This window comes from Pogoniulus pusillus, chromosome 16, assembly GCF_015220805.1.
Source record: "Pogoniulus pusillus isolate bPogPus1 chromosome 16, bPogPus1.pri, whole genome shotgun sequence".
NCBI lineage: Eukaryota > Metazoa > Chordata > Aves > Piciformes > Lybiidae > Pogoniulus > Pogoniulus pusillus.
In genome coordinates this window covers 10,633,013-10,660,843 of record NC_087279.1, presented here as the reverse complement: position 1 = coordinate 10,660,843, position 27,831 = coordinate 10,633,013, and the positions used below count along the sequence as shown (strand labels likewise).

Sequence of the window (27,831 nt, the reverse complement as noted above, 5' to 3'; positions counted from 1 at the left end):
GGTGGGGAATTCGGTGAGTTCCTTCTGCATTACCAGTGTGGGACAGCTCAGGGCAATCAGTGCAGGGCCTTAAGCTATTGCTCCCACTTGATACCTGTTTCCTTTGGCGCTCTAGGTCTATCAGCTGGACACAGGACATTACTTGTGCAGGAATAAATACTATGGACGAGGTCTTTCCATTGAAGGCTTCCGCAACGCCCTCTACCAGTATCTCCACAACGGCATTGAGCTGCGCAAGGACCTCTTTGAGCCTGTACTGGCCAAACTGCGAAGCCTGAAGGCGGTTTTGGAGAGACAGGCCTCCTACCGCTTCTACTCCAGCTCCCTTCTCATCATTTATGATGGGAAGGACAGCAGAGCAGGGATGTTCGTGGAGCGCCGGCCGGAGATGCGCCTGAAGCGGGTGGACAGCTCTCTCCCAGAGAGCCTTCAGGATGGCAGCAGCACGGAGCCTGGCTCCTCAGCCCAGCCCAAGGTGGACGTGCGCATGATTGACTTTGCACACAGCACCTTCAAGGGCTTTCGAGATGACCCCACTGTGCATGATGGACCTGACATGGGTTATGTGTTCGGGCTGGAAAGCCTCATCAATATCATGGAACAGATGCGTGAGGAAAACCAGTAGCCCTGTGCTACAGCCTCTTACTGTCCTGGTGGCAAGAGCAGACAAGACCACCGACTACCACAGGAAAAAAGACGACAACTTTGGTTTTAAACAATTGTATTGCTCCGTTGTTTTTAAATGTACTTGATAGGAGAGCTGAGGGGAGGCAGGATGGAAGAGCTCCTCATGTCAGCCAGATGGTTCTGACAGTGCTAGCTCTGCCTCTGGAGGAGGCTCCATAGATGTCTGCTGAGTGTTGGGTGTTCTGGTTCTCCGCTTGTCACATGTGCGTTCTGAAGGGAGGACCTGGACACACTGAAGAGAAAGCAGGAGAGCTCTGGAGCTCTTCAAGGGGCTGTGGCTCTGGTGTGAGTAGCCTCCTTCCTCGAGAGCCTTTTGGAGAGCCTTCCCTTTGAAATTCTCCTGAGCTCTTCGGAAAGGGCACTTGATGGTTGGCAGTGTCTGTGGGGCTGATGGTGAGTAGCACAGGTGCTGGTCTGTGTTTGGTGTTGTGAGCCTTGCCCTGGGTTTTCTGACAGGGCTTTGCTTTTGATGCTGCCTTTTTGTGTTGTTTGGGCATTGTGAATAACCAACCCAAACTCAGAAATAAAATGACCAAATGCAACCCCTGGCAGAGCTGCAGCTGGGAGGGAATGCCACTGCCTGGGCCTATACTCAAGCCTGGGTTCTGCTTCCTCTCCACTGGTGTGGCATGGGCAGGCCTGCGTGCAGGCAGGCATGGAGCTCTGTGAGAGTAACTCTGCCCTGGACCACTGACCAAATAAGACGTCAGCTTGTGGGCTAGCAATAGTACTTGTAGCAGTTAATGTGACCCCAGCTGTGCAGCGGGGCCTTTTGGACCATTTCAACCCTTCTGTCCTGTAGTGTTGGTCGTACAGAATGTAGGCGACTGTCCCTCCAGCACCAGGCTGTCCTCTTCCCCCTGCTCTTCTGGCAGGCCCATGCATGAAGATGATGGAAGGGGAGGCCGAGAGTTAGGGTTGATCCTTCTCCTTGTCTCCTCCCTGAGGGGGCTCCTGGTTGAGTGAGGAGTGCTGCCACCTGACTCTTTCCTTTAGTTTTGCTGCAGAGAGTTGATCTTTCCCAAAATTAGTAACCAGTTTGGGGATGAACCAGCTGGGACATGCTCTGCTGCCAGGCTCCTTCCTGGAGCTGGTGCTTTACTCACAGCTCCCCTTGATGAGGGCATTAATGTTTGATACTGTGGCCTGGTGGTACTGAACTGTACCCCGCTCTGCATCACTCCCCTGTCTTTCTGTTCTGCACCTCCAGTTGCACCCTCCCTGGTGTCACTGACTTGTTCCATGGCGTTACCATTTTCCTGGCTGCCTGACAAACTGCCTGAGTACCTGAAAGGCCAGGGTTGGGGTTTGTGTGTGTTTGTTTTGTTTTTTACTTCAGGAAAGCTTGTTTGGCATGTAGCATGTGTACCAGCGCGGTGTGTGCACGGCCTGCTTGGAAAGCGTTGGTGCAGGGCTAGTGGCCAGCCATAGCTGCCACTGTGGGTGTAATATGCGGCAGGGGCTCTGGAAGGGTGCAGGGGCAGTTGCCAGCTTTTTCCCACCTAAATCACACCACTCTGCCTCTCTCTCAGCTACTCAAAGGCTTGCTAAGCCCCTGCTCCCTTTAAGCTCCCTGGCCAAGGACCTTCATTCATGGAAACATTTAAGTTGGTTGGAAAGGACATTTCAAGATCATCATGTCTGCTACCCCTACTCTTCCATGTGTCCCACTAAGCCATATCCCCTAAGCACCACCTCTACCGGCCTTTTAAACACCTCCAGGGATGAGGACTCCACTGCTTCCCTGGGCAGCCTCTTGCAATGCTTGATAACCCTTTCAGTGAAAGTTGTTTTTCCAGTGCTCAGCCTGGACGTCACCTGATGCAGTGCAAGCGCTTCCCTTTTGTTCTCGCAGTAGTTACTTGGGAGAGGAGACCAACACCCACATCAGGGCAATCTCCCTTTGGGTAGTGCTAGAGACGTCCGTGCCCCTCTGCCCTGCGCTGGGTTCCTGCTTCACTGTCCTGGGGTGGTGGCCAGGGAACTGAGCGGCAGGAGGGAGCTAGGCTGGTGGAGCAGGTGCATCGGGGCCCTGCAGCAGCCCCGCTGCCCTTCTGGGCTTGTGTCCCACCTCCTTGTGCATGTCCTTGCCTCCGGCGGGCTGTACTCAGGCTGGTGCAAGGCCCTTAGTCCTGGGTTGCCCCGCTGCACCCCTCCGACGCTGCCTCTTGCCGTTTCTCTGAATACAGGGCACTGCCTCTGCTTCCCCTTGAGCCACCGCGGAGGGACTCCAGAGCTTGTACATAGCCTTGCTTCCCCCCCAGTTTGTTTTTACATGAATAATCACCCTGTTCGTGCTTCACAGAGAACCAAAAACCATTAAAGGCTCTGTTTTTGTCCGTGGTGTGCTGTGCCTGCCTTTCCCGGGGGAGTGGGGTGGGGGCAAGGCTCAGGCAGGACTCGTCGGTGTGGGGTGCAGCCTCTTCCCAACAAGGCTCGCCCGCGGGTATGGAACACCTGCCCCGCGCAGAAGTGCGGCGGGCAGCAGCAGGGACTGGGCCTGGCAGCTCTGGGGGTGGGGCAGGAGGCGGGAGGGACCTCTCTCCGGGCAATGGGACTGAAGGCTACCGCCAGCACCTAAGGGCCGGGGCTAGGAGCTGGAGTGACCCATAGGATGCGGGAGCTTGCCCGCAGGTCGGCACTAGGACTCGGGGCAGGCAGCAAGAGGCGCGGTCGGCGCTAGGACCCGGGGCGGGCAGAGGGGCGTGCCGTGGCGCGGTGACGCGGGCGGCGCGCGCGGCGCTGACGTGTCGCGGGCGCGGGGCGATGCGGGCGCTGATCCTGGTGGGCGGCTTCGGGACGCGGCTGCGGCCGCTGACCCTCAGCCGGCCGAAGCCTCTGGTGGAGTTCTGCAACAAGGCGCTGCTGCTGCACCAGCTGGAGGCGCTGCGGCAGGTTCGGCCCGGCGCGGGGCGCGGGGGGTGGCGTGGGGCCGCCCCGCCGCAGGCTGAGCCGGACCTGCTCCCGCAGGCGGGTGTCAGCCATGTGGTGCTGGCCGTGAGCTACATGTCGGAAGCACTGGAGGCGGCCATGCGGGAGCAGGAGCAACGGGTAAGGGCCGCTCACATCCCCCCTGCCTCCCCCCGCAATCCTGCTCAGCAGCTGCAGCTTACCCTGTGCCCCGCAGCTCGGCATCCACATCGCCCTGTCCCACGAGAAGGAGCCGCTGGGCACGGGTAGGAAGAGGGCAGGGCTGGGGCGGTGGCAGCAGGGTGGGCTAGGTGGGACACTGGAATGGGTACAGGTGGAGCTGGGAACCTTGGGTGGGTGTGGGTAGGTAGGAAAGGGGATACCATGGGCGCGGGGAGAGGAAGTATTGGGGGGGGGGGTGGAGAGGTGGAACGAGGAAGGGGACACCATGGTCACCAAGGTGAGAATATTCGGGTAGGGATAGAGCACACTGGGAAGAGGATACCATGGACAGGAAGGCGGCTATGGATGGACAGGGATGGGGACTCCAGCAGGAGTGGGTGTGTCAGTTGAGGATTCAGGGCTTGAGAGGGGCAGTGGGGAGCAGGGCCACTGATAGTCACAGGTGGGGCCAGGAGGGCCTGGGCACTGGGCTCACCCCATTCCTGTGGCATCACTCACGGCCGGGCAGCGGGGCCCCTGGCACTGGCACGGGACCTGCTGGCCGAAGGCGGGGAGCCCTTCTTTGTCCTCAACAGCGATGTGATCTGCGAGTTCCCCTTCGCGGCGCTGGCCCGTTTCCACCGACAGCATGGAGGCGAGGGCTCACTGGTGGTGACCCGTGTGGAGGAACCAGCCAAGTATGGTGTGGTGGTGAGTGAGGCTGACACCGGCCGCATCTGCCGCTTCGTGGAGAAGCCACGCGTCTTTGTGTCCAACAAGATCAACGCCGGGCTCTACATCTTCAGCCCTGGCATCCTGCAACGCATCCAGGTAGGGGCTGGGGTGCTAGAGCTGGGCTGGTGGGCCTGGGCCCCCAGCTCAGCCCTGTGCCCTGTCCCCACAGCTGCGTCCCACCTCCATCGAGAAGGAGATCTTCCCAGCCATGGCACAGGACGGGCAGCTTTATGCCATGGAGCTGCAGAGTAAGGCTCTGCACATGGTGTGTGCAGCATGGTAGGGTCTTGCCTGCACTGTCATGCCTCCCCCCCCCCACGCTGAGGACTGGCACTTTGGCTTTATCCCCACAGGCTTCTGGATGGACATTGGACAGCCAAAGGACTTCCTCACAGGCATGTGCATGTACCTGCAGTGGCTGCGGGCTCAGCACCCTGAGAAGCTGCACTCGGGGCCCGGTGTTGTAGGGAATGTGCTGGTGGTAAGTGCCAGCCCCTAGCACACTGGCCTTGAGCACCTGTCACAGGTTCTCTGTCTTCCCACTACTGTCCTCGCTGCCATCCTTGAACTGTGCCCTCTTCTCCTCACACTGGCTGAGTGGCACAGACCGTGCCAAGAGCTCTGGTTGCCCTGCTGGCCCCAGTGCAGCCCCTCTTCCTTCCAGGACCCCAGTGCCAAGATTGGGGCAAACTGTGTCATTGGCCCCAACGTGACGATCGGGGCCGGTGTGGTGGTGGAGGATGGTGTGCGCATCAAACGCTGCACTGTGCTGGAGGGGGCCCGCATCCGCTCCCACTCCTGGCTGGAGTCCTGCATCGTGGGCTGGAGCTGCTCCGTGGGACAGTGGGTGAGGACATAGGCAGCCCTGCAGGGTTTGGGGCTCAGCTATTGCTCTCCCACTTCTGCTGGCTGGAGCTGAGGGGAGGGAGGGGCTGGTGGGCAAGAGCCCTGAGCCAGGGCAGGTACGACAAGGGCCTCTATGGGGTAGGTGCGTATGGAGAATGTGACAGTACTGGGTGAGGACGTCATTGTCAACGACGAGCTCTACCTCAACGGGGCCAACGTGCTGCCGCACAAGTCCATCGCCGAGTCTGTCCCAGAGCCACGCATCATCATGTAGCAGCCTGCAGTGGACCCTGCGCTCTGGCTCTGCCTGGATTAAATATTTATATTTCCAGCTACCGCTGAGCGTCATCTGAGCACGGCCAGCGCTGGGGCACCGGCCAGAGCTGGCCTGACCTCCCGTCTCCACCTCTCAGGGTACCACATAAGGAAGAATAATTTAATGTTGCATTTCATGAAGTCAGCCCCCAGCCAGGGGCAAGTTAACAGCCCAACTGCCCAGTCTGGCCCCCCTGCCCCAGCACCGAGGCTGCTGCAGAGCTTGGGCTCCCCTCCCTGAGAACGGCCTATGAGACAGAGGTGCTGGGTGAGGGGGATGCTGGGGCCCAGAGCCTGGCATTCAATCTCACCCCTAGCAGCCTGTCCCACCCAGCAGCACCCTGCCCCACACTGTGGCTGGTGCTGGGTCTTGGCCCTGCAGGCAGTGGCCCTGTTTGAGAAAAGCCAATTGCTCAGCTCGGGGAGCCTGTGGTGTGTGGCTGGGTGCTAAGAGCTGGCTGGCTTGGTGAAGTCATCCACCCCTGTGATGGTAGCCTTGCAGAAGAAGCAGTCCTTGTTGTTCATCAGGTGCTGGTTGATGCAGGCTCTGGGACAGAGAAAGAAAGAGTGTAAGTGCTCCCCAGCACAGCATGGGGAGGTCACCCTGGCAGGGGTCAATGGATGTGAGCTACTCACTTGCACGATTTGTGAGAGCAGGGTCTGAAGATGGCAGAGATTGGGTGTGCGTAGCAGATTGGGCACAGGTCTTCCTCACTGGTGGGCTGTTGAGAGACATTGGGCTGCTACCAGTGCCAGCAGAACCCCCACGTCCCAGGGCAGCTGTGCTGGGGCTACTGCCAAACACAGAGACTGGGAAGGGGAAAACTCACCAGTGTGGTGGCAGCTGCCTGCTTAGACTCCTCGCTCAGGTGGCTCAGCATCTTTTCCACCTTTTCCAGCTCCTCAGCACTGATGTACCCTGTGTCTGTGAAACAAATCATGGATATGAGGGGGAATGCAGCTCAGGCTCCCCCAGGGTGCTAGGGGACTGCAGCTGTCCTTGGAAACCAGCCAGGACAGGAAGCCTGCTGCTAGGGACAGGAATCCCTGTATTTGGGTCAGCAGTTGGACACTGAGCACTACGGAGGGACAAAAATGCTGCCAAAAGCAGGCAGTGGACCTATCTCCATCCCAAATGCCATCACTGAGAGACAGCAGGAGAGCCAGAGACCCCTGTCCCACAGCTACAGGGCTGGGATGTGTCGCAGGGGTCACAGATGGCAGGAGCTCCATCCTCCATGCCAGCCATGGCCCCATGGTGGCCACAGCCCAGGTCCCCAAGCAGCAAGAACACTTACACCTGCGCAGGGAGAAGTGTCGCTTGTCTGTGGTCGGGGCAGCAGCTGCCAGAGCCGAGGACTCTGTGTGGCCCAGGAGGTACTGGATGGAGCGCAGCTGGAAGCAGGGGTCCGCCAGCAGCACCGCTGTCGCACGCTCGGCCCTGCGGAGGGACATAGTCTGGCCTCTGCCCTGGGTGAAACCCACCCTAGGGTCACAAGGCCACCCCACTGCAGCCCCATCCAGCAGGCCCCCTGACTCCTTGCAGCATGGAGCCAGGGAAACGTGGTCAAATGCAGATGAAGGGCACAGCAGCTATCCTCCTCTGCCTCCCCCAGCTCAGTGTCTCGGGGGATCAATACGGTACATTAGCACTTGCTGAGGCTGCAGCCCTTGCCTGGTAAGCCTAGGAAGCTGCAAGGCAGCTGAAGCAGCCAGCATCATCCTTGCTTCACAGCTCCACAAAGGTGAAGGGAGGGCTGCTGCAGCAGCTGCCTTATGGCAGGGGCTGTGCTCCTCTACACCAAGGGACAGACCGGGGTATTCCCAGGGCAAGTGGCTGCCTGACAAGGTACAAGGGCAGCCACAAGAAGGGACAGGTGAAGGGCATCTTAGCAGGCATCTCCATCGGGCACCAGTGCTGTGGCCCTGGGCAAGGCACAGCACTGGCTTCATGGCTGGCCCTCAGGCAAGCAGAGCAGGGAAGCAATCTGGCTGCACGGGCTAAGTCTGGGCCGGCGTGCAGGGGGTTAACAGCCCCTTGATTCGCAGCAGCTGCAGCAGCCAAATGAGCTTTTTTGCTGCCCTAATGGAAACCAATTCCCCAGCCCGCCTTTCCACTTCCCACTAACTGGGTAATGACATTCCTGTGCATCCTGCCCTTCACCTTGTGGCAACCCCTCCCCACAGCACCCTCTCTGCCGTGGGCTGGGCTCAGGTCCCCCGATGGCCAGAGGACCTGGAGGATCGCTGCTATCTCCTGCAGGAGTTGGTGAGGATGAGAGCAGCGTAAAGGACCGTGAGGTGCAGGACGGGACACGATGGGCTCCAGCTGGGGCGGGTTTATTCCAGCATCCTGCTGAGCAGTGGTGGAGCAGCCAGCACCGCTCTGCTTCGTCGCTTAACAGACTCCAGCGGCTCCAGGCTGCGCCTCTCCAGCGGGAGGGACAGCGGCTGCACACCGGTAAGGTCGGAGGGTTGGTGAAGTGGTTCTGAGTATCCCTGGGGAAAAGCCACCACGCAGAGCTGGTGCCGGCTATGCATCGCCCTGCCCACTAACAGGACAACCACGGCCACAGCCACCACCGCGGCCACCACTCCCCACGCCAGGACCAATGGGATCCTGCCCGGCCCACAGGCTGTGCACTGACGGTACGGTCATAAATAGGGGCAAGACAGAGACCGCGCTCCCGCAGCGAGCTCCGGCCCTGGGGAGATGCTGCCGGCCGGGAGGGAACCGAATGGTGGTCACCAGCAACCGAAGCATGGGGATGCTGAGCCGTGAGAAACTTCGTGCTCCAGGGACCAGTGGCAGCGGGAGAGTGCAAGGCGTTCGCCGAGCACGCAGCACAGCCCCGGAACGCTGGAGTGCCTCAGACCCCTGACGGCAGACGCCAGTTCCCACCCCACGGCAGCCGAGTGCTGGGCAGCCCACGACCAGCCAGAGCAGAGCACAGGTACGGGCCGCCGCGGTGAGATACGGCAGTGCTGGGCAGGGTGATGCTGCCCTTGAACTCTTTTCAAGCCCCACGGCTGGAATCGGGATCCTGCTCTGCATCTGTGGATGCTTGGTAGGATTCTTCTACCAAGGCAGCACAGGGGGATAGAGGGAAGGACCGCAGCACGCTTTCTCTCACATTTTGTCGAGCTGGGCCGTGCTCCTGAGCTGCACAAGAGGCATCTGCCCGGCACAATGTCCCTGCAGGCATCCACAGCTCTGCTCTGGTCTCAGGTGGCAAAGCTGGTGGTGCTGCTGCTGTTCCAGCTGTGTGCCCACGGCCATGCTCCCCACACTTCCCCACTGCCCCGCAGCTGCCCCATCGCCTGCATCTGCACCTCCGACCTGCTGAGCTGCAGCCGGCAGACACTGCAGCGTGTGCCCCGGGCGCTGCCACCCACTGCAACCACGCTGGACCTCAGCCACAACGCCCTCACCCAGCTCCACGACCACTGGCTGGCTGCCCTCCCGCACCTCGAGGCCCTCCACATCAGCCACAACCAGATTAAGGACCTTTCTCCACAGGCTTTCCACAATGCTTCCTACCTGAGGCACCTCGATATGTCCTCCAACCACCTACACGCTGTTGAGACACACTACTTTGATGCGCTGGTGAGCTTGGAGGAGCTGCTGCTCTACAACAACCACATTACACGAGTGGATGAAAATGCCTTCACCAAGCTGAGCGGCCTGCGGAAGGTTTACCTGAGCTGGAACAACCTGACCACCTTCCCCTTCCACTCAGTTCAAGGGCTGGGAAACTACAGCCTCCGCACGCTGGACCTCTCCTCCAACAACCTGAGCAGCATCCCCGTGGAGGAGCTGGCAGCTCTGCCTGAAAACATCAGGAACGGCTTGTACCTGCACAATAACCCTGTGAGGTGCAGCTGCCCGCTCTACCTGATGCTCCAGCGCTGGAAGCAGCGAGGTTTCAGCTCTGTGAAGGATTTCTTTGAGGAACATACCTGCAAGGTGTCTGACAACGTGCCCCGGTCCTTGATCAAATTCCTCAAATACAGCCATATGTTTGAGAACTGCTCGGCAGGCCCTGAAGACATGCACCCTGTGCCCTTCCCTGTGATGGTGGACCAGACCCCATTGCTTGCCTGCAACACCAGCCTGCCAGCCTCAGCCACCACCTACATGTGGATCTCTCCTCAACATGAGCCCATCAAACACCCAGGGAATAGCAACCGCTCCTTGGAGGTTTACCACAACGGCAGCCTAAAGATCGCAGCAGCCAAGCCCTGGCACTCGGGGGTCTATGTAGGCTTGGCCATCAACAACCCCCGCAATTTCAGCAGGCTGTGTGAATTCAATGTGACAGTTCACTACCCCAAGCCAGGCGGGGAGACCTTCAGCACCGGCCTCACGACACTACTGGGGTGCATCGTGAGCCTGGTGCTCGTGATCATCTACTTGTACCTCACCCCCTGCCGCTGCCTGAGCTGCTGCAAGAAGGCAGCTCCTCTCAGCCCTCCGCAGGAGTGCAGCGCCCAGTCCTCCATCCTCAGCACCACTCCCCCTGCCACCGATGGCCCAAACCGCAAGGTCAGTGCCAACAAGCACGTGGTCTTCCTTGAGCCTGTCAGGGAGAGGCAGAATGGCAAGATCCGCCTGGCTCTTGGTGAGGACCTCCCTGACCCCAAGCACCCCAAGGTCTTGCAGCTCAAGTCAGACTCGGAGTCCATCAGCTCTGTCTTTTCAGACACCCCCATTGTGTCATAGTGGGGCAGAGCTGGGAGCAGAGCCAGAGTCTCCTGAAAGCTGTTCTCCACTACTGCTAGAGGCAGGATTTTTTGGTGCCCTGAATTCCCAGCTTTGACTATGACCCACAAGGGTGACCAGCATCACCCACAGCTGCTTCAGCCATGAGCTCCTGGTGGGTTTTGGGCTGCGGGTGGATGTTGGTGCCCGGCCAGAGCTCTTTGCATAAGCCACTGGCAACAGCCTCATTAGCACAAGGGTAACATTGATGAATGCAACACACCTGAGGAACCCCTGCTTCCTTCAGGCAGCCAAACTCCCTAGCAGTGACTCTGGGGCCAGTGGTCTGCCACAGATCAGGCATGTGAGACTCAACCTGGTGCCACTGTAATGGATGACCCTGCCAAAGAATAGCAGTGACAAGTGGGGTACTGTCTTCACTCCTGCCAGGGCCCCCAGGGATGGCAATGCCACCATTTTCTCCCAGTCTTCATCAGAATGCTGTGGCTGGGGGCACAGGGGAAGCACGACCCCATTTCAAGGCAAGAACACACCCCATCCTTGAACATGGCCACACAGGAGGGATGGAGCTTGGCACCCGACCATCCACGCAGCCAAGCAAACATGACAAGCTTTTGCTCCCCAAGCAGCTGTAAATAGTCAAGGCAGGATTAGGTGCCGTGGTATAGCGCCTGGTCCGCACTGCTCAGAGCTCCCTGTGCCACCAAGGACACAGAGGGCTCGGATGCACCACCATCCTTCGCTGCTTCTCCTTGAGGCGGACAAATGCGCTGCTAAAGCACAGCTATTTAGGCAGTAATCTAATCACAGCCTATCGATACATGTGAGTAATCCTCCCTCGGGTTGTAATTCTCTAGTTACATTGGAATAAAAAATGCCTATTTTTTTAAGCTCATGCTGGGCTGAGTGTCTCCTTGCCCTTGCAGGGCAGCAGTGTGCAGCCACCTTGCAGCCCATAGGTGTAGTGGTGGGGTCTACGGGAGCCCTGAATTCCTGATGCCTTAGCACACAGAGCCAGGTGATTCACACTAGGCTCACAGTCTCTGTTCCCATCAGCACCAGGGTGAACCCAGTGAAGGAGGTTAGATGTGCTGAAACAGAGCTGGCCTGGGGCTGGTGCAAGAGCAGCATCCAGTGGCTTGTTCCTGGGAGGGCAGGTCTCCAAAGTGATGTATGGGAGTGGGGAAGGAGCAGTGCCAACAGATACAAGGGCTTATCTAGAGCTCAAAAGGGACAAACAGGATTGAGGAATTCTGAGGAGACCCACTCAAGATAGGACTGATCCCATCTGAGGCTGAGTTTCAGTACCTTCTGTGGTCAGAGTCCCCACTTCACTGGACACTGGCACTGTTTTCCCCAGTACCCAGCTTTGCATAGCCCTGGCACAGAGAGCAGCTCTGCCCCCTATGCCTGATCCTCCAGGGAGATAAGGGTGTCTCCCCACATCTGCTAGCCACCATCACCTGCAGCATAGGGGATGCCAGAGCCACGGGGCTGGCAAGAGCACTGCTCAAACACAACCCAAGCAGGACGAATGGGGATCGGGACCCTTTGCAGACCTTCCCCACAACCTGCAGCTCCCTATGGCCATGTGCTCCAGCCCCAAGACCTGCTAGAGGGAGGTGAAAGTCCCTGCAGCACTAAAACAGTGCTAGCACCTGACCTTCAACTTTTGCAGCCAGGAAACAAGCAGCTTTTTCCCCAGCAATGAGTCAACCCTACCCAAAGTACTCGTCAGAACCCCCCCAGTCTATTCAAGGAGGAGCGAGCTTGCGGGAATCAGCTCTTTCTCGACAACCAGAGCCTCCTAGTGCCCTTCCCGACGCTGACCTTGAGCACAGCTTCATGAGAGACGTGCCCCGGCGCTGCGCACCCCGCGGCCGCTGCTCGGCGAGGGCGATGGGATGCGCAGCGACAGGCGCCGCCGGCCCGCGCCCTGCTCCCCACGCTCCCGCCGCCGCCGGCACTGTCGCCTCGCGTTAGCGCAGCGCTCCTGACGAGCCCGCAGCGCCGAGCGGGCCACGCTGAGCGGGCCACGCTGAGCGGGGTGCTGCCGCAGAGCGACGAGGTGCTGCAGCGCTGGATGCACAGGTGAGCGACACCCTGCCCCGTGCGGATGGAGCTGAGGCGATGCCATGCCTTAGCTTTGCATCCAGGTTGGGATGCCATGCAAAGGATGGTTCAATTTGCCTTGGGATTGTCCAGAGAAGAGACCCAGACGAGAAGGCCCAGGCTGAAATTTGGCAAGGTCATTGCCCCAAGTCTGCTCAGATGGTGCTGAGCCCATGCTGGAGCACACACCACACCTAAGCACCACATGTTCCCCCAAAAGGAAAGGTGAAGTGTTGATCCAGGTTCCAGCACCTGGAGTGAGTGCTACCTACCCACTGCTTTGCTGTCACCATCCTCATAGGTCTCCTCATGAACCTTCCCCCTCCTTGGTACCAGTGCCAGCATCCAGTGATTAATGTTCCCACAAACCAGCATCTTCAGCCGAGGCTGATGACCAAAGCTCAGGGAAAGATCTCAGGACAACCTGGGAGTGTGAGAAAAGCTCCCAAGCACTTCAGGGACACACCAGCCTGGAGAAACCCAGGAGAGCTCTTTTAGGCTGGCTGCAGTTCTATCCCTGCAGGAAGGCTAAGCCCCACTATGCCAGGGACAGCATGTCTGAGGTTCCTCACTGCCTTTACCCAGGAAAATCCTGTTGCTGCATTTCACATCTTTCTGATGCTCAGAACAGACCCGACACCACATTGCTGCTCCAGTAAGCAAGGCATGGCCATCTGAACTGTCAAAGCAGTTCATTAAGTAGCTTTAAAAGCAAATTGCCTCAGCAAGGAACAACCTAGCCAGGAGCACAGCCTCCCTGACAGGCAAAAGTTGAGAAACATAATGGATGGTCTCTGGGGAATCCACTGTCCTCTCTCAGCTGCCATCTGCACCATTATAGCCCCAGCTTGCTGCCAAACTGGCTTCCTACTCCTTGACTCTGCAGGGTGAAGCAATGGGTCAGCACAAAGCATAGCATCACATGGCAGTATAAGGTCCAGCTTTGAGGACCAGTCTCCAGTGTTGACTCCTGTCTCCTCTGGCACTTCATGTATTAGGCAGGACTCCATGGGCACAGCAAATGCCTGTCCCATTCCTGTCCTCTTGCCACCAGGGCTGCAATGACTATGCCTGGCCATGGATTCTTCCCTTATGATGCTCACAGTTTTTCAAAGAGCTTGAAGCAGGAAAGCCTGGTGCCAGCTAGCATGAAGCCTACTCCTGCCTCCCAGCATGTGCCTAACAGCCCCAAGAGACTGAGAGATCCCAGTCTTGGCAGTCTCCCTGCCCAGGATTCAGTGTTTGGAACTGGCAGCTTGTAAAAACTGCAAGATCAGTAAGGTCAGACTCCATTTACAGTCATGAAACCTAGGTCTGAGCTAGTCACTTCTCCATGCTCTGGCTCGTGCTCGTCCCAGTGCATTATGCACTGCAAGGCTTGAGCACCACTCACTTTCTGAGCTTTCAGAGCAGGGCAGCAAGGATTCCTTTAGACTCAGTGGCCCATGAAATCTCTACTAGTCCGTGACAGCTCACTCATCAGTACGTGTTGAAGAAGCACGAGTGTTTAAGTGATTAGTAATTAGTGTTCTATAGGACTGCAGAGAAGAGCCATGTCTGGCAGGGACCAGTCAAGTCCCCAGGGTCCCAAGAGTGGTGCTCCTCTTGGAAGGTCCTGATGGATTGTGCTCAGCATTCCACTGGCACAGCATAGTTTTTTCTGGCCCAGGATCCCTGTTCTCTGCTCTGTTGGTTGATACCACGATGGTCCTGGTGACAACAGTTCTCTTCCCTCTATTTCCTGCATCTCTCAGGCAGAAGTTCCTAGAAGATGAACCCTGAAGACTGCTTAGGTCTTTTCTTGTACAGTTGCAATGCAGACATGTTTCCTGGCTCCTTGCATGTGCCCTAACCCTCCAGACTCACACTGCAGCCATCACCCACAGGCAGGGCTGGGGACTGCGCTGCCTCATTTTTCACCATGAGAGTGGTAAGACCCTGGAATGGGTTGCCCAGGGAGGTGGTTGAGGCCCCATCCCCAGAGGTGTTTAAGGCCAGGCTGGATGAAGCTCTGGACAGCTTGATCTAGGGTAGGGTGTCCCTGCCCATGGCAGGGGTGTTGGAACTAGATGATCCTTGTGGTCCCTCTTCCAACCCTGATTGATTCTGATTCTCGCTGCCTCTGAGGTTATGGTGTCCATGAGTCATAAGGGATGCATGAAGAGTAGAAGGGTGGCCAGGGCTCAGCACTACATAGCTCAGCTCTAGGATGGCCACTCAGTTTACCCAAAGCCTGTTCCAACCTATGCATCCAGTACTAATGACAATGTGCCCTCACCTGCAAGGGACAAGAGCCTCACCTTTGGGCCTCACCCCTTCCCCTGCTGCTTGCTCTCACCAGGATCCTTACAGAAGCTCTAGCCAACATTGCTCCATTAGCTTGCTCCAAAGGAGGCTGAATAGAAAATCTGCTCAATTATTTAGCAGATAGATGAGGGGATGATACCAGATGAAGGCAGCCAAGGTCTCTGGCGCAGACCCAAAGCTTCAACCCCAACTCCTGGCTCAGCCTGTCAGATTCTGCCTTCCCTTTCCTCCTCCCAAAACCAGGGCTCAGTACCTAGGGCCTCCAAACAAGCAGTGCATGGGCATCCCTGCCTCTCATCCTTACTTCAGGTAAGATTCCCTGCAACCAAGGTGCTGCCCAACTGCTGTCAGACCTGAGAACTGGAAGTCAAGTCAGGTGGCCTGAGCGATCCTAAAATACAGTAGAGACCAAAAGAGTTTTAAACCAAGTGAGACAGCCAGCACCAGGCTGCCCCACTCTCACCTGCAGACAAGGTTTAGTTCTCTTCCTGCAAGTCCTTGTCTAACAGGCAGCTGCTCTACTGGGAAACAACTGCCACACTCCTGTCTGGGAACTCTGATGGACGCCAGCTTGAGCTAGCAGCAGCCCATGTGTATCCTGCGCTAATTCTGCTCTACCCATTTGCAAAGTCTGTTACATTCAGTGAAGGAGCTGAGCCATCCCTAGGCCCTGCTACAACGATCAGTAAAGCCAGACGAAGTGGACACTGAAGCCTTGATTCACCACAGCAGCACCAGCAGTCCTGCCAGATGAGGAAAAAGCACTTCTTCTGTCTCAAAAGCACAGCCTGATCCATCCAGGGACCAAGGTGTACAATGTATCAGCTGGCTCATCGTATCCCAGCCTGGGCACTGTTCCCTCTTCTTGTGCTTAATGGCTCTGATGCCAGGAGTCCATAGCAAGAGGACTTGCTGAATGTCCTGTGCCGAGGCACAGCACAGGCTGAGGCATCCAGCTGCATCCTAGACGAGTCGGCAAGGCCCTGTCTCTCTTTACTCCCAATCTTTCCCAAGTAGAACCTTCTGACCCTATTACCACATCATTCCTTCACATCCTCTCTTTCCCAGGGTAAACTTTACAGCACCTCCTAACCAAGTGTTTGGCACAGCAGCAGCAGCTCACTGAATTAGAGGTAACCAGAAAAACCACAGCGAAGGTGGTATCCCCTGGCTTCATCCTCTTGGGCAGAGCCTCCTCACAGGGTGATGTTTGGTGTCCCACAGAGAAGCTCTTATATGCAAATGTGGATCAGATAATTTCTCTGATAGCGTTTTCTGGCAATTTAGGAGTTAACAAATAGGATCTGGAAGAGATTTTGCTGGGCCAGTTGTTGCTGACCTTCTTGGGTTTTGGGAAGGACACTCCTGTGGGGCTCTGCTTACCTCAGCCCCACCTCACTGTCCTCAGCATCCTGTAGCTTTGGCACCAAGTGGCTTGCACACAGGATGAAGCCACAGCTGAACCCTTGAGGAACACAAAGGCAGCAGAAAAGCCTCTCAGATCCACTCTTTCTCTCCATCCCATCCACAATTGCTGCTTTGCAGAGAGTCTGCAAGCAGCAGAACCACTCTAAGTGGGTAGAACACCTGCACCCTGGTCCTCAATTCAGAGGGCGGCTGGCTGGTTCTTCCCTTCCCCATGAGGTATGTCGCTTACGGCCATGCTGATCTCTACCATCAGGCTGCCCACCCCCTCTGTCTGGGAGTAGTAGAGGGTCACCAAGCCATCAGCCTTATGTCTTTTGTCTTGATTGACCTCAATGTCTCCCTTGCAACATTTGCTTGCCTTTTATAGACCAGTGATGTATCAAACCACAGATTTAGTGCAGGGCTTTGCAAAATCACATGGCAGCATTTTGTTTTATAGGCATTTTTCCTTGGGCTTCCGCCTGTTCCACCTTGTGCTTCTCCTGCTCAGCTAGGTTCACCGTAAGGACACGGTGCTTTTCTCACATCATTCCCCTGGAATGTATTTATTTCTGCTTTCCTGTGCCCAGGGAGGTGACTACAAAGCCCTTGAAGATTGGTCAGAGACTTGCCACTTCCCAACCACACACCACAGGATATGGCACCTCTGGTTTGAGACCACACAGCCTGCTGCTGCCCAAGGCATGAAGGATGCTGTTGGCAGAGATGGGACAGTGCCGCTTGGCAACATAAACCCCTGTGACACTGGCTGCCTGGATTTCACTAACCCACAGCTCCAATGGCTTTTCAGGTAAAAGAGACACAGTCTGGAAGCCTTCTGTCTCCTCAGGACTCCCTGCAGGCTAGGAAGGACGTAACCGTTACCACAGCATCTTCCTAGCATTCTTCAGTCTGCTAAATCAAAGCTCAGAGAATGAGCTTTATCCCCATTGAACTCTACAAGTCACCTGGCCTGGGACAGATACTCAAGGAACAGGGGGCCAGAGAAGGACTTATCATCCTGCCTGGCATGCAAGGAACTGCTTTATCACCTTCCATCCAGGAAGAAGTGTCTACTTGAGACATGAAATTCATGATTGCCCTTTCCAGGGAGCAGGATTCTGGGGGTGAGCAAAATCCACTCCTGTTCACAGTCCAGAAAGGCTGAATGACCTTGTGCTAAACTCCTGGCACTGTCACACTTGGGACTGTGAGACTGTTGCAGCAGCCATGGGAGGCAGGATATAATTAGATATACTTGTGTGTATCTTCAAGTCCTTGAGAGAAGAGGCTGAAAGACTGGCTGCAGGGCTGAGCTGCTTGGCCAGATGGGGCTCTGCTCTCTGCAAAGCCAGAGACTATCATGTTCTCCAAACATGAAAGCAAGCAGGATGTGCAGTGCAGACAGAAGAGCCACATCTCCCACAGTACCCTATAGGGCACAGGGGCCAGACAAAACACCTGTGAATGACACCAGGAATGCACAAAGGCAGAGCTGCAGAGGATGCCAGAATAAGCCTGTTTGCAGGACTGGGTAGAGACACAAACTAGAATATCAGCTGTGGTTCTGTCCAGCCACATTCTTCCCCCAAAGCTGTCTCTTTGAATAGATTTACTTCACCCAAAAATTAGCATCACCCAAGTGGCTGCATAAGATGCATCTCCAGAGAGCACTGTACCTATTTTGATGCCTCCCCAATCTGTGTCCAGAGTGAAGGAGCTTTAACAAACTCCCTTGCACCCACTGCTGTGTGTTACAGCACTTTGCCTGCATCATTGCATTGGCACATGTGGAGGTTACTGCCTTCAAGAGCAACTGTCCTGCCACAGAGTGACAGACCCCATCCTGGGGAGGAAGGTTCATATGTGCTGACAGTACAGCACCTTACAGCTGCCTCTCACAAGGACTTTCCTGCACCACAGGAAGGAATTTTGCACCTCAACACTAGCACTGGGATGAAGCTGCTGCGGAGGCAGGTGGGTTCTTGGCTCTTTACCTACTCTGTGCACATCTACCTCACCTCATTTTGTTCCCCACATATCCACATCACTCCTCCAATACCTTCCACAGCGCTGACTAAGCAACGTCAGTACCCAAAGCAACGCCACATGTGACAGCTCTGTACTTTGGAAGTCAAAAGCCACTCACCCCTGAACATCAGTGTCCACGAGCAGCCGGACCAGGATGCCTGTCACAGCCACAAGAATTGGGTAATGGTCCACGCTGTCCAGCCCTACAAAAGCAAAAGTGAAAGGTAGAGCCACTGCCACCCCACCCCAGGTAAAGCAAGGAGGCACCATTACTTCCAGCCTTGGTGGCAGCACAGTCCAGGAGGTGATCATGGCTCGGGCTCTCTGGTGAGTGTCTGGTTTTCGTTAAGGACAGAGGAGTCTTTCCTACTCATGTCTAGGCCCCTGCCTCTTCTAAACCTCAAGAAAGGGTGGTCTGTGCCCACTTAAGCAGGGAGGAAAATCCAGCTTCTGTACAGGAAATAGAGAGGATGCCCCTAACACATCATGTGGAGCCAGTCTTTGCTAACAGGCTGTCTGTGGTCATCTGCACAAGGAGGAGGGCTGCTACTGAGAATGGGCTCCCCCAGCAGTTTGGTGCACCTTCACTCCATGCAGAGCATGGCAACCAAGCCTGATACCTAAACTACAATCTGTCCAGTGCTCTATCACCCTCAAAGTTCCTTCTCATGTTTAGATGAAACTTCCTATATTCCAGTTTGTACCCATTACCTCTTGCCCTGTCACTGGGCTGGCCCCATCCTCCTGACACAGGCCCTTTAAGTATTTATAAGCATTGGTAAGGTCCCACTTCAGTCTTCTTTGCTCTAGGTTAAAAAGCAACAAGTCTCTCAGCTGTTGTCCGTAAGACAGATGTTTTAGTCCCCTAATCAACTTTGTAGCACTCTGTTGTACCCTCTCAGCAATTGCTTGTCCTTCTTGAACCAGAATGCCCAGAAAAAGCCATAATACTCCAGATGAGGGCAAAGTAGAGAAGGATAACCCTCTTTGACCTGCTTGCCACACTCTTCTTGATGCACCCCAGGATGTCACAGGCCTTCTTGGCCACAATGACACATTGCTGGCTCTTGGTCATCCTGTTGTCCACCAGGACCTCCACGTCTTTTTCTACAGAGCTGCTTTCCAGGTTCATGTTCAAAGCTTGTGTTCATCTGGAGGATTTACATGTCTTCTGAAAACTGCAGTTCTGTGGCAGTCTGCCAGGATATGGCAGGCCTGAGGTCTGATCATAGAAGTGTTTTGGTTGGAAAAGACCTCTAAGGTCATCAAGTCCAACCGTCAACCTAAGACCACCATAGCCACTAAACTGTATCTGGAAGTGCCATCTCACACACCTCTGCACTGACCTTCAGTGCAAGCCACCCCAAGGCTCCCCTCCAGCAGGTTTTCAATGGAGAGGGAAGCAGGGACTCACCTGGCAGACGGAGGCTGACCACTCTGTCAAACAAGTTCCTTTCGGCTGTCACCCGGTTCAGCACCTGGTTCAAGAGCTGTGTAGAGAAACGCAGAGAGGTTTCGTATTATCTGGAAGGGCCTTCCTGTGAGCAGCATCCAAAGAGAATGCTTTGGGGCAGCACATCCTTATAGTTCAGGCTCAGTGCCTGGGAGCTGGCTAATACACAGTGGGAGGCTCAAAGCACAGACCTAACCTGGCCCTGGCAGAGGAGGTGGAACCACACTTCAGTGGTTCTGCCAGACCCAGACTTTCCAGGAAGAGTCAGTCCGAGGTCAAGACACCGGAATCTCAGCATATTCCACCTAAATCTGAATCTCATCCACAGATGACAGGCTAATTCTATGGATAAAAACTCCTGGCAAGCAGAAGCTAAAGTCACTAGGATGGCCACAGTCTGCAAAGAGTGAGCTGGCAGCTGTGGGCAAAAGCAGTGTCAGCAGGGTGAAGCACACTCCAGGTCCTGCCCTGCCTGGAGCTGACAGAAGGACGGACCTACCAGCCCTGAAGCACGGGATGAGTGCAAAGAGATATCTGCTTCTCTGCTTGACATGAACATCACCACGGGCAGAGATTTCTGCCTCTGACCAGCACAGAAGAAATCAACTGTGAAGAGACTTAATTAGCCACCATTAGCTCTCACCCAAGTCTCGGTGGGCTGAGCAGGGACTGCTCCAGGCTTGACAACTGCTACAAGCTGAGTACCATCTCTCAGATGCAGCCTCTTCCTGCTGCCCTCATGCACAAAGAACATGTAGTGAGGCACAAACTTTTCTGCAGCAACAAGATGCATAGGGGGATACTGCAGCACCCTGCTTTCTGCTGCCTATTCCCCAGCTTTCCTAAACCACCTGCCAAGGCCCCCTTGCTTCCTTGCTTTCCTCCTCATGCAATGACTCCTACAGAAATCCCAGGATCCCAGGCTGACACCTTCCCTCACAATTGATTTACTAAACCCTACTATGTCTTGCTTTGATTTGTCACCTCAGCCTGGAATCAACCCAGCCCTTGCAGTACAGGTGAGGTGTCTGTGACAGCTCCTCAGCAGGGTGGCTTGTTCAAGTGCTGCCTGTCCTCAAGGATTTCCAGGGCTGCTCAAACTTCAGAACAGAAACGATTTTACTAGAGCCTAAGACGTGTTGTGGGTTGGAACAAGGCTTTTCTAGCAACCCTGCCAGGGAAGTGGAGACATAATCTAAAACCATATTCCAGGATCCTAAAGGGTCAAGGCACCTACCCAAACACATGTTCCCTGTGAAGCCAGATACACCCTCCTCAGCTCTCTGCTCAGCTTTACCACACCTTGCTCAAACCTCCTTTTGCGTAGTCATAGTGGTGACCAGGTCTCCCCTCAGCCTCCTCTTCTAAAGACTAAACAGCCCCAGTTCCCCTAGGTGTTCCTCATAACGCTTGTGTTCAAGGCCCTTCACGAGCTTAGTTGCTCCTCTTTGAAGCTTTTGCAGCAGGATCCCCCACTTCTCAGCACATCTGGCCGAGGGTCCCCCGAGGTCCTTCTAAGGATGCTCCTTCACATCCTGCTAAAGGAGGATACCTGGGCCAGCCTCCGAAGCAGCAGCTCTGAGGATGGGCGGTTCCAGTCGAGAAAGATCTCTGGTGCCAGCGTGACTGTCATCTCCAGCACCCTGAGCAAGCTCACCGACAGGTCAAAGCAGGTGGCGCACACTTTCAGCTGGCGGCTGTCCACGAAGTTCCTTTCCAAGCGCTCTGCTGCCTGCTGGATCTGCCAGGCAATGGAGATGGCTTAACAAGCTGCCCCTTCCCAAGAGGAGGGCCACGACTCCCAGCACAGCTCAGCTCCCATGTCTGCCAGGGAAGCTGCACACTTAGCCCTGTCTGGAACCTTGCTGGGTGTAGGACATGGGCATCCATCAAGCACCAGACCCCAGAGTGGTACACTCACCTCCTGAATCATGCCAATGAACTCAGAGAAAGCCCAGTTTAGCTGGTTGAGGACACTGTTGAGGAAGCTGGGGGCCAGGTCGCGATCGCTGCGGAGCAGGTCTGCCATGTGCCGCTGCAGCAAGGTGGAGGGACACGGCTCTGAAACCAGACAGTGACAGCTTCAGTGGTCTGGTCCCAGAGTGGCCATGGGTGGGGGGCAAGGGTAGGCTGGGAGCCCCATCTTGGCCTTGGTAAGTGTTGGCTTGTGTCTTACAGTAAACAGAGGTGGCAGGGCACTGGGAGGCAGGGTACAAGGACTATTCTGAGCAGTGTTCTTGCCTGTTGGGCCTCCAAGCACTTCTTTGCAATGCCAGCCTGAATTAGCCAGGGAAGTGCCCTGCATGTCCACTGCTGTCCATGTGCAGAGAAGTGCTGCCCTGCAGCTCCATATCCCTCCTGCTCAGCTCTGCAGAAGCCCACGGTCATCTCAGCAGTGATTGCTCCTGATACCAGTGTGGCAGCAGGATCTCAACATGACACTAGTGTGGCAGCAGCGCCCCGCAGCCAGCATGGCCACCCCTGGCCTCATGTGGCTGTGCCTCTCTGCCTGCATCCAGGGAGGAAGTTACCTAGTAAATTCCACTCCAGAGAGGCTTCTGCATGGAGCTGTGACTGGCTTTGTCCTGACAGGCTCAGGCAGAGATGCCCATGCCCCCTGGCCAGGCTCAGCCCCAGCACAGATACATCCCTGTGGTTTGTGGCATCTTTTTCACTATCAAGAGCACAGATGGGGTCAGATCCAGTAGCCCCTGCGGGGCTGCATGGGGCACTGGGCCCCATGGACAGGCAGGGAAAGCAAGGGGGCACAAACGGCATGGATGCTTCTCACCATCACAAGCGAGAGACTTACAAAAGCATCCAACACTATGATGGAAGGTCATCAGAGTTCAAACCACAGGCTAAAATTCAGGGCTTGGAGGAAGAGTCTTGAGCAGATTTACCCAATACAAAGGAAAAAAGACAATCTAAGACATTTCCTTCTACTAGAAGCTACCAGTAAGTAAGAGCTGGTGAAAACTCTGGCAGCACCAGTACTGTGGTGCCCAGAGGAACAAGCTGTGCTGTGACTGCAGAAGGTCTTGCAGAAGGGGTGGCAGGCAGCCCGCTCAAAAGCCCAGCATGGGCAAAGGAAACATCACATCCCTATGGACTGAGAAGCAAGGCAGCATAACTACAGGCAAATTGCAAACTGAGATTAGCAAAACCAGAGAGGGGTGGCAGAAGACCATCAGCTCCAGTAGGAACAGGACAAACCATTCTGTAAATACCCACTACAAAGTACAATGAGCGTCTGCTGTTGGAGGACAAGTGCTGATGTCTCACAGTGCATAATTACTCCAGGCAGGCCAGCACCCTGGCTTTGTTCCTGCCTAAAAGCTTATCTTTAGGAGGCATTTCATCACAAGAAACATCTTTGATGTTGTCCTCCTACCCACAAGTACTTTCGCAGCCCTTGGCTACACATGGCTCAGGGACTGCCCAAGCCAGACATCTTTTGAATGTATTTAGTGGTCCTCAGTGGATTTCTTGCCCAGGGTACCCTGAAACCATGTAAGTCTTTAGCATTGAACATGTCCTGGAGTAACATTTCAAAGCTCAGTTGTGTGTGGCAAGAGGAATCTGGAAATAAGCTTGGCTCCTATTTGCTTTCTTTGATAGTATGATACTATGATTTATTCTTTGCAATCCCTTCCTGGTGAGAGACACAGCAAAATGCTTCTCTCCAGCCACCTTCTCCAGCTAGCCATGATTTCAGACACAGCTCCAGCCTGTGCAGTTTCTCACACAGAGGCCACCCCTCCCTGAGCCTTGTCAGTTCTCCCAGACTTGGTTTGGAGAGATGGAATCAGAAGTGCACACAGCACCCAGACCACAAGCACACAGCAGATTTGCACCATGGCCTAAAGTGGTTCGGTTTGGTTCCGGTATCCTTTCTTTGTAATTGCTGCTGTGTAATTTGTTCCTTTGACTGGGCACTAAGCTGGTGCATACCAAAAGATGACAAGAGAGTGAGATTTCAAGGATAACTCTTTCACAGGAATTCTAGTTCAAGATCTTCAGTAATTTGCTGGTTGCAAAGCAAAAGTGGAGAAGCCCAGAAGTCACCACTGGAGCCCATCTCATCATCTTTTTCATCAGTGACGAACAATGGGACACAGCACACCTTTACCAGTCTGGGCATGACAACAAACAGGCTTTGTCTGGTGTGCTGGAGGCAGCCTCAGAAGCTTGAATATGATCAGATTTTTTTTTTCCAGTCCTCAACAAGAAGGATCCAAACCTTCATCTGGGGTAGAACCACACTAAATACCAGTCCTGGATAGAAAACAATGGTCTAAGCACCACCCCGCAAGGGGTTTTGTATGGTGCCAGCTTGAACAGGAGACAGATGAGGGCTCTTGCTACAGCAAAGAGGTGGGTGGTGGTAGGAGAATGTCTTTAGCAGTTCAAGGAAAGGTGCCACCGCTTTGTTTGGCCCTGGGGAGGAGGGGTTAGACTCAAAATACCAGGACTCTTTCCTCAAGAGGGTGCCTAGACAGGTCCCGAGCCCAGCCTGCAATCTTATCTGTAGAGGCCATGCTCACCTCACAGCCCGATTTCAAATCTCATTTTCCTTCTGCGTTCACAACTCCACACCTGGCAATGCCAAACCCTGGCTGTTTCCTCTCTCAGTCATTCAGAAGTGGCAGATTTTTTCACAGGGTTCAGTTTTTGTCTTAGCTTTCTCCCCACTAAATGTGTAAAGTGCTTTTTCATTAGAACTGCTGACCCATTAGCTCTGAAGCAGCTCTACATAAGGATGAGCTCTGAGGGCTGTCCTGCTGGTCTGCTGCCAAAGCCTCTTTTACCAACAATTCAAGTCAGGATGGATCTCAACATGAATTGCCCAGCCAAAGCCTACCTCATCTGAAGGCAGCTTTGGCTTTTTGAAGGATAGTCTTATGCTTGTAATAACTTGTTCTATCCTGACTTTTAGCCAATGACTGCTTCCTCATGGTCTGTTTCCAATAAGTGGTGTGAATTTGCTCCAAACCTCCAACTCTAGGTTCTTAAATGCTTTCCCTGCTTCTGGCAAAGACTGTGTCACTTCAAAAAAGCATTAAAAAGTGGTGCCTCTGGTCAAACTTCTCCATAGTTATGTATATTCTTTTAAGGTTTATAAGCTAAACCTGGGAAAGAGCGGACTACTTTGGCTCTTCCTGCTCCCAAGAGGATTTTGAATCTAAAGAACCTGCAATCAGTGCTGTTCTTTTAAAACAACATAAGGAACCAGCCCCAGAACACAACAAAAGCAGCTTTGTCCCTTACATGAGTTCCCAGATGAGGCTCTTCATGAGGCAGTCATTACTAGAATTCAGAAACCTAGTTTTGGTGCAGCATTCATCTTCATCTGCAAGATGTTCACCTTTGCTAAGGCATTTCCACCCACCTCCTTCAGGTCCCAGTTACTGCTGTGACATATCTCCTGGTTAACAACACAGCCCTGGTATTTGCCATCTCCAGCAGGGACCTGACTCCACAGGGAGGCTGTGGATACTCACTGATGTGGTTATTTTCTTGATGCTGGCAATAGCATGTCGATAGAGGTCCTACAATTTGTAACTCCCTAATACAAAAGCCACTCAATCTTGGCTTAGTCTTCACCATGACAGATACAGATCAGTCACTGGAACAGAGATCAGTGGTTTTCCAAGGCCAGAAATTATGACCTCAGTACATTTAATGTGGGCAACAGGGCATGGCCCCAAGCAGTTACAGACACATTCGATGTTTCCAAAACAGAAACTTCCCCACGATAAGCAAAATAGTCAGAGAGGGGAAAAAAATCCCACGTGTAGGTGGGTGGTAAGTAGTGGAAAAAAAACCAGAAATGCCTTTAAGAAGATTATTAGGTGGCCAGAAAGCCCCAACACTACAGCAAGCACTTGGGTTGAAAGGTTCACTCAGACCAGGATGAAGCAAAGACATTGGTTAAAATGTGAAAGATAAAGTGAATATAACCAAACACAGGCAGTGGTTGGTGGAAACAAGGAGAAAAGGGGTGACAGAAGGAGAAGACATAATAGAAACATCCATGGCTGAGCATGCTAGATGCCAAGTTTCTTCAACAATAGGAAAAAAATCTAGTAATTATTAAAAAAATATAGTAATGGGAGAAAGTCTATCAGCAGAGGTCCATTAATAGAGAGAGTTAAAAATTAATAAAGCAGACAGAGTGGAAGCCTTCAATAAGTGCTCCTAGCAGATAATTGTAAAGCAGAGGCACCTTCACTAAGTGTTTCCACTAGATAATTGTGAAGAAGCAGGGTCATGCACTTTCATCACAAGAAGATAATGATGTGCTTTATAGTCTGCTAATGAGCCAGGAAGATTTATAACAGGGCTATCTGTGAGATTTCTTGGTCAGCAGCCCAAGAGGGGCTTTGGATGCTGCAGCTTTTACAGCAGCACTTGAGCACAGAGAAGGACAATCTGAAAAGGACCAGACTGGGAAGCAAACACTCAACACTCAGATCATCAAAGCATCCAGATGTAGATGTGCATCAGCTACTGCTCAGTGGTGATCAAAGAGCAGTGAATAAGGTAAGCTAGGCATGCAGTGATCCATGTCACCAGTAAACTCTGCCTGCTCAGTGATGTTTTGACCAAAGGGAACATTGCAGGGTGAGGCAGGGGGAAGTGGCATTCGGGGTATGAGATATCAACGAGCTTGGGTGCAAGGCACCAGGATGCCCCAGTGCCTGCCTGGGACTTGCACATCCCTCCAAAGCAAAGTGCTGGTCAAGAGGCTAATGTAGATTTTGGCTCCATGACCAGCAGGAGGCATTCCAGTCAGCATGACACTGGCATCTCTGGAGCTGCTGAAAACATAGGAAGGGTGAATGCCAGGACTCACAGAAAGCAAACCCCCTCTCTGGAGATGATACGGAGGTTGCTCTTTCTTTTCACCATTAAAAGGGACCAAGAAGTGAGTTTACCCTGGTACACAAGCACTTTTGAAGAATAACCACAGAGTTTAACCTGGCAGAGAAAGGCAGAGCAGCAGTAGATGACATAAGATGAGGTTAGGTACATTCCTATCAGGAAAAGTGACAGATTTAATTCTGAGGGTGAGCAAACACCATCAGAAGGGCTGGACAGTTCAGCTGCAACCAGCTGATGCTTTTGGTGTTGCCAGATCAAGACAGGATTTCTTCCTGAAAGACCTCTTTAGCTTAGGTAATTTGCTGGATTTGGAAAGGGGACGTGGGTGAATTCTCTGGCCCACATTGCACAACAGCTCAGCGAGATGATCTCATGGTCCCATCCACCTCACCACTACTGCTTGATGGATGTGTGGGCAGAAGGCCTAGGGCAGCAGAGCTCTGTGCTGCAACCTGAAGCCACCTTGCTGCTCAATAAAAGCAAGACAAGGCTGGGCCTGGCATGGGGCCACCACTGCTGCTCACCATGTGCGTGCCATAACAGCACCCAGCCTTGCCTACAAACCATGATGAAAGTTAAACAAGTTCCCGCAGCAGCCACCGACCAGAACTGCCCCCACCCCTGAGCAGAGCTCTCATCTGCTCTCAGAAGCCAAGCCTGCACAAGAGCTCTTTGGTGCCAGGAGGCTAAGGAACAACTCAGGGAGCAGGCAGGAGCGCACATGGCCCTTCTGAGCCTCTTCCCCTCCCTGGGCTAACCTAGACAGCCATCTTGTGGCTCACCACAAGTGAGCACAGGTAAGAGGCCGAGTAGGAGACCAGGTGGTCTGTGCTCCATGTGTTTCATAGATTACTGCAAGGTGCATTCCCAAAAAGGGCAAGCCCGGGGCACCAGAGAGGAGCCTTTTGACCACACTCCCCTCAGACTGGCCTGCAGAAGCAGACCCAGACACAGACAGGGATTTCCTTCAGCTCAGCAGTTTGTCCTGTTGTCCCTGTCAATGCTTAAACTGCAAAGAGGCAAAGAGTGATGGATGGCAAGGTGGCAGGAGGGTCACCTGCTCTGTCTTCCCTGGGCAGCATCTCAAGGATACCTCCAAGTCCCCTGTCCCTCTTCAATCAAATCAACATTCATTATTGATTTGGCTGCAACTTAAAATAGCCATCCCAGGAGCAAATCCTCAGCAGTTAGCCCAGCCCACTCTGGGCACAGACTGTGCGGAGCCACCAGCAGACAGAGGGAAAGACCTCAAAAA

The 27,831-nt window shown here is 54.3% G+C and overlaps 3 protein-coding genes across 16 annotated transcripts in view; 2 read left to right on the top strand and 1 right to left on the bottom strand.

Annotated features, from left to right (window-relative positions):
* Window positions 1-3,026, top strand: part of IP6K1 (inositol hexakisphosphate kinase 1) — a 39,235-nt gene extending 36,209 nt beyond the window's left edge. For all 8 annotated transcript variants that reach the window (XM_064156412.1, XM_064156407.1, XM_064156404.1 and 5 more), the window contains one exon: window positions 116-3,026. In XM_064156412.1, the coding sequence (XP_064012482.1) occupies window positions 116-625 (510 nt within the window). In that variant the 3' untranslated portion in view covers window positions 626-3,026. The remainder of the gene's footprint in view (window positions 1-115) is intronic.
* A 402-nt stretch (window positions 3,027-3,428) lies between these two features.
* Window positions 3,429-5,671, top strand: GMPPB (GDP-mannose pyrophosphorylase B). The gene is made up of 8 exons (XM_064156400.1): window positions 3,429-3,582; window positions 3,658-3,738; window positions 3,815-3,863; window positions 4,289-4,590; window positions 4,664-4,742; window positions 4,848-4,975; window positions 5,159-5,341; window positions 5,483-5,671. Exons 1-8 carry the CDS (start codon window positions 3,454-3,456, stop codon window positions 5,612-5,614), a joined length of 1,083 nt encoding a protein of 360 aa, XP_064012470.1. The 5' UTR covers window positions 3,429-3,453; the 3' UTR covers window positions 5,615-5,671.
* Window positions 5,672-5,762: 91 nt separating this feature from the next.
* The window catches only part of RNF123 (ring finger protein 123), a 50,820-nt gene continuing 28,751 nt past the window's right edge, over window positions 5,763-27,831 (bottom strand). For 3 of the 7 annotated variants that reach the window (XM_064156393.1, XM_064156392.1, XM_064156394.1), the window contains 8 exons: window positions 21,610-21,749; window positions 21,241-21,429; window positions 19,650-19,725; window positions 18,354-18,438; window positions 6,954-7,096; window positions 6,486-6,580; window positions 6,292-6,377; window positions 5,763-6,202 (listed from right to left, as the gene is read on the bottom strand). In XM_064156393.1, coding sequence (XP_064012463.1) covers window positions 6,103-6,202; window positions 6,292-6,377; window positions 6,486-6,580; window positions 6,954-7,096; window positions 18,354-18,438; window positions 19,650-19,725; window positions 21,241-21,429; window positions 21,610-21,749 — 914 coding nt within the window. In that variant the 3' untranslated portion in view covers window positions 5,763-6,102. The other 4 variants (XM_064156397.1, XM_064156399.1, XM_064156395.1 and 1 more) reach the window with 4 other exon arrangements.

Excerpts from the sequence above, each read along its gene's own strand:
- GMPPB (XM_064156400.1), top strand. The coding sequence starts at position 3,454 with ATGCGGGCGCTGATCCTGGTGGGCGGCTTCGGGACGCGGCTGCGGCCG. Across the intron at positions 3,739-3,814 it reads TGCGGGAGCAGGAGCAACGG|CTCGGCATCCACATCGCCCT; the intron begins GTAAGGGCCGCT and ends TGTGCCCCGCAG. Across the intron at positions 4,743-4,847 it reads TTATGCCATGGAGCTGCAGA|GCTTCTGGATGGACATTGGA; the intron begins GTAAGGCTCTGC and ends TTATCCCCACAG.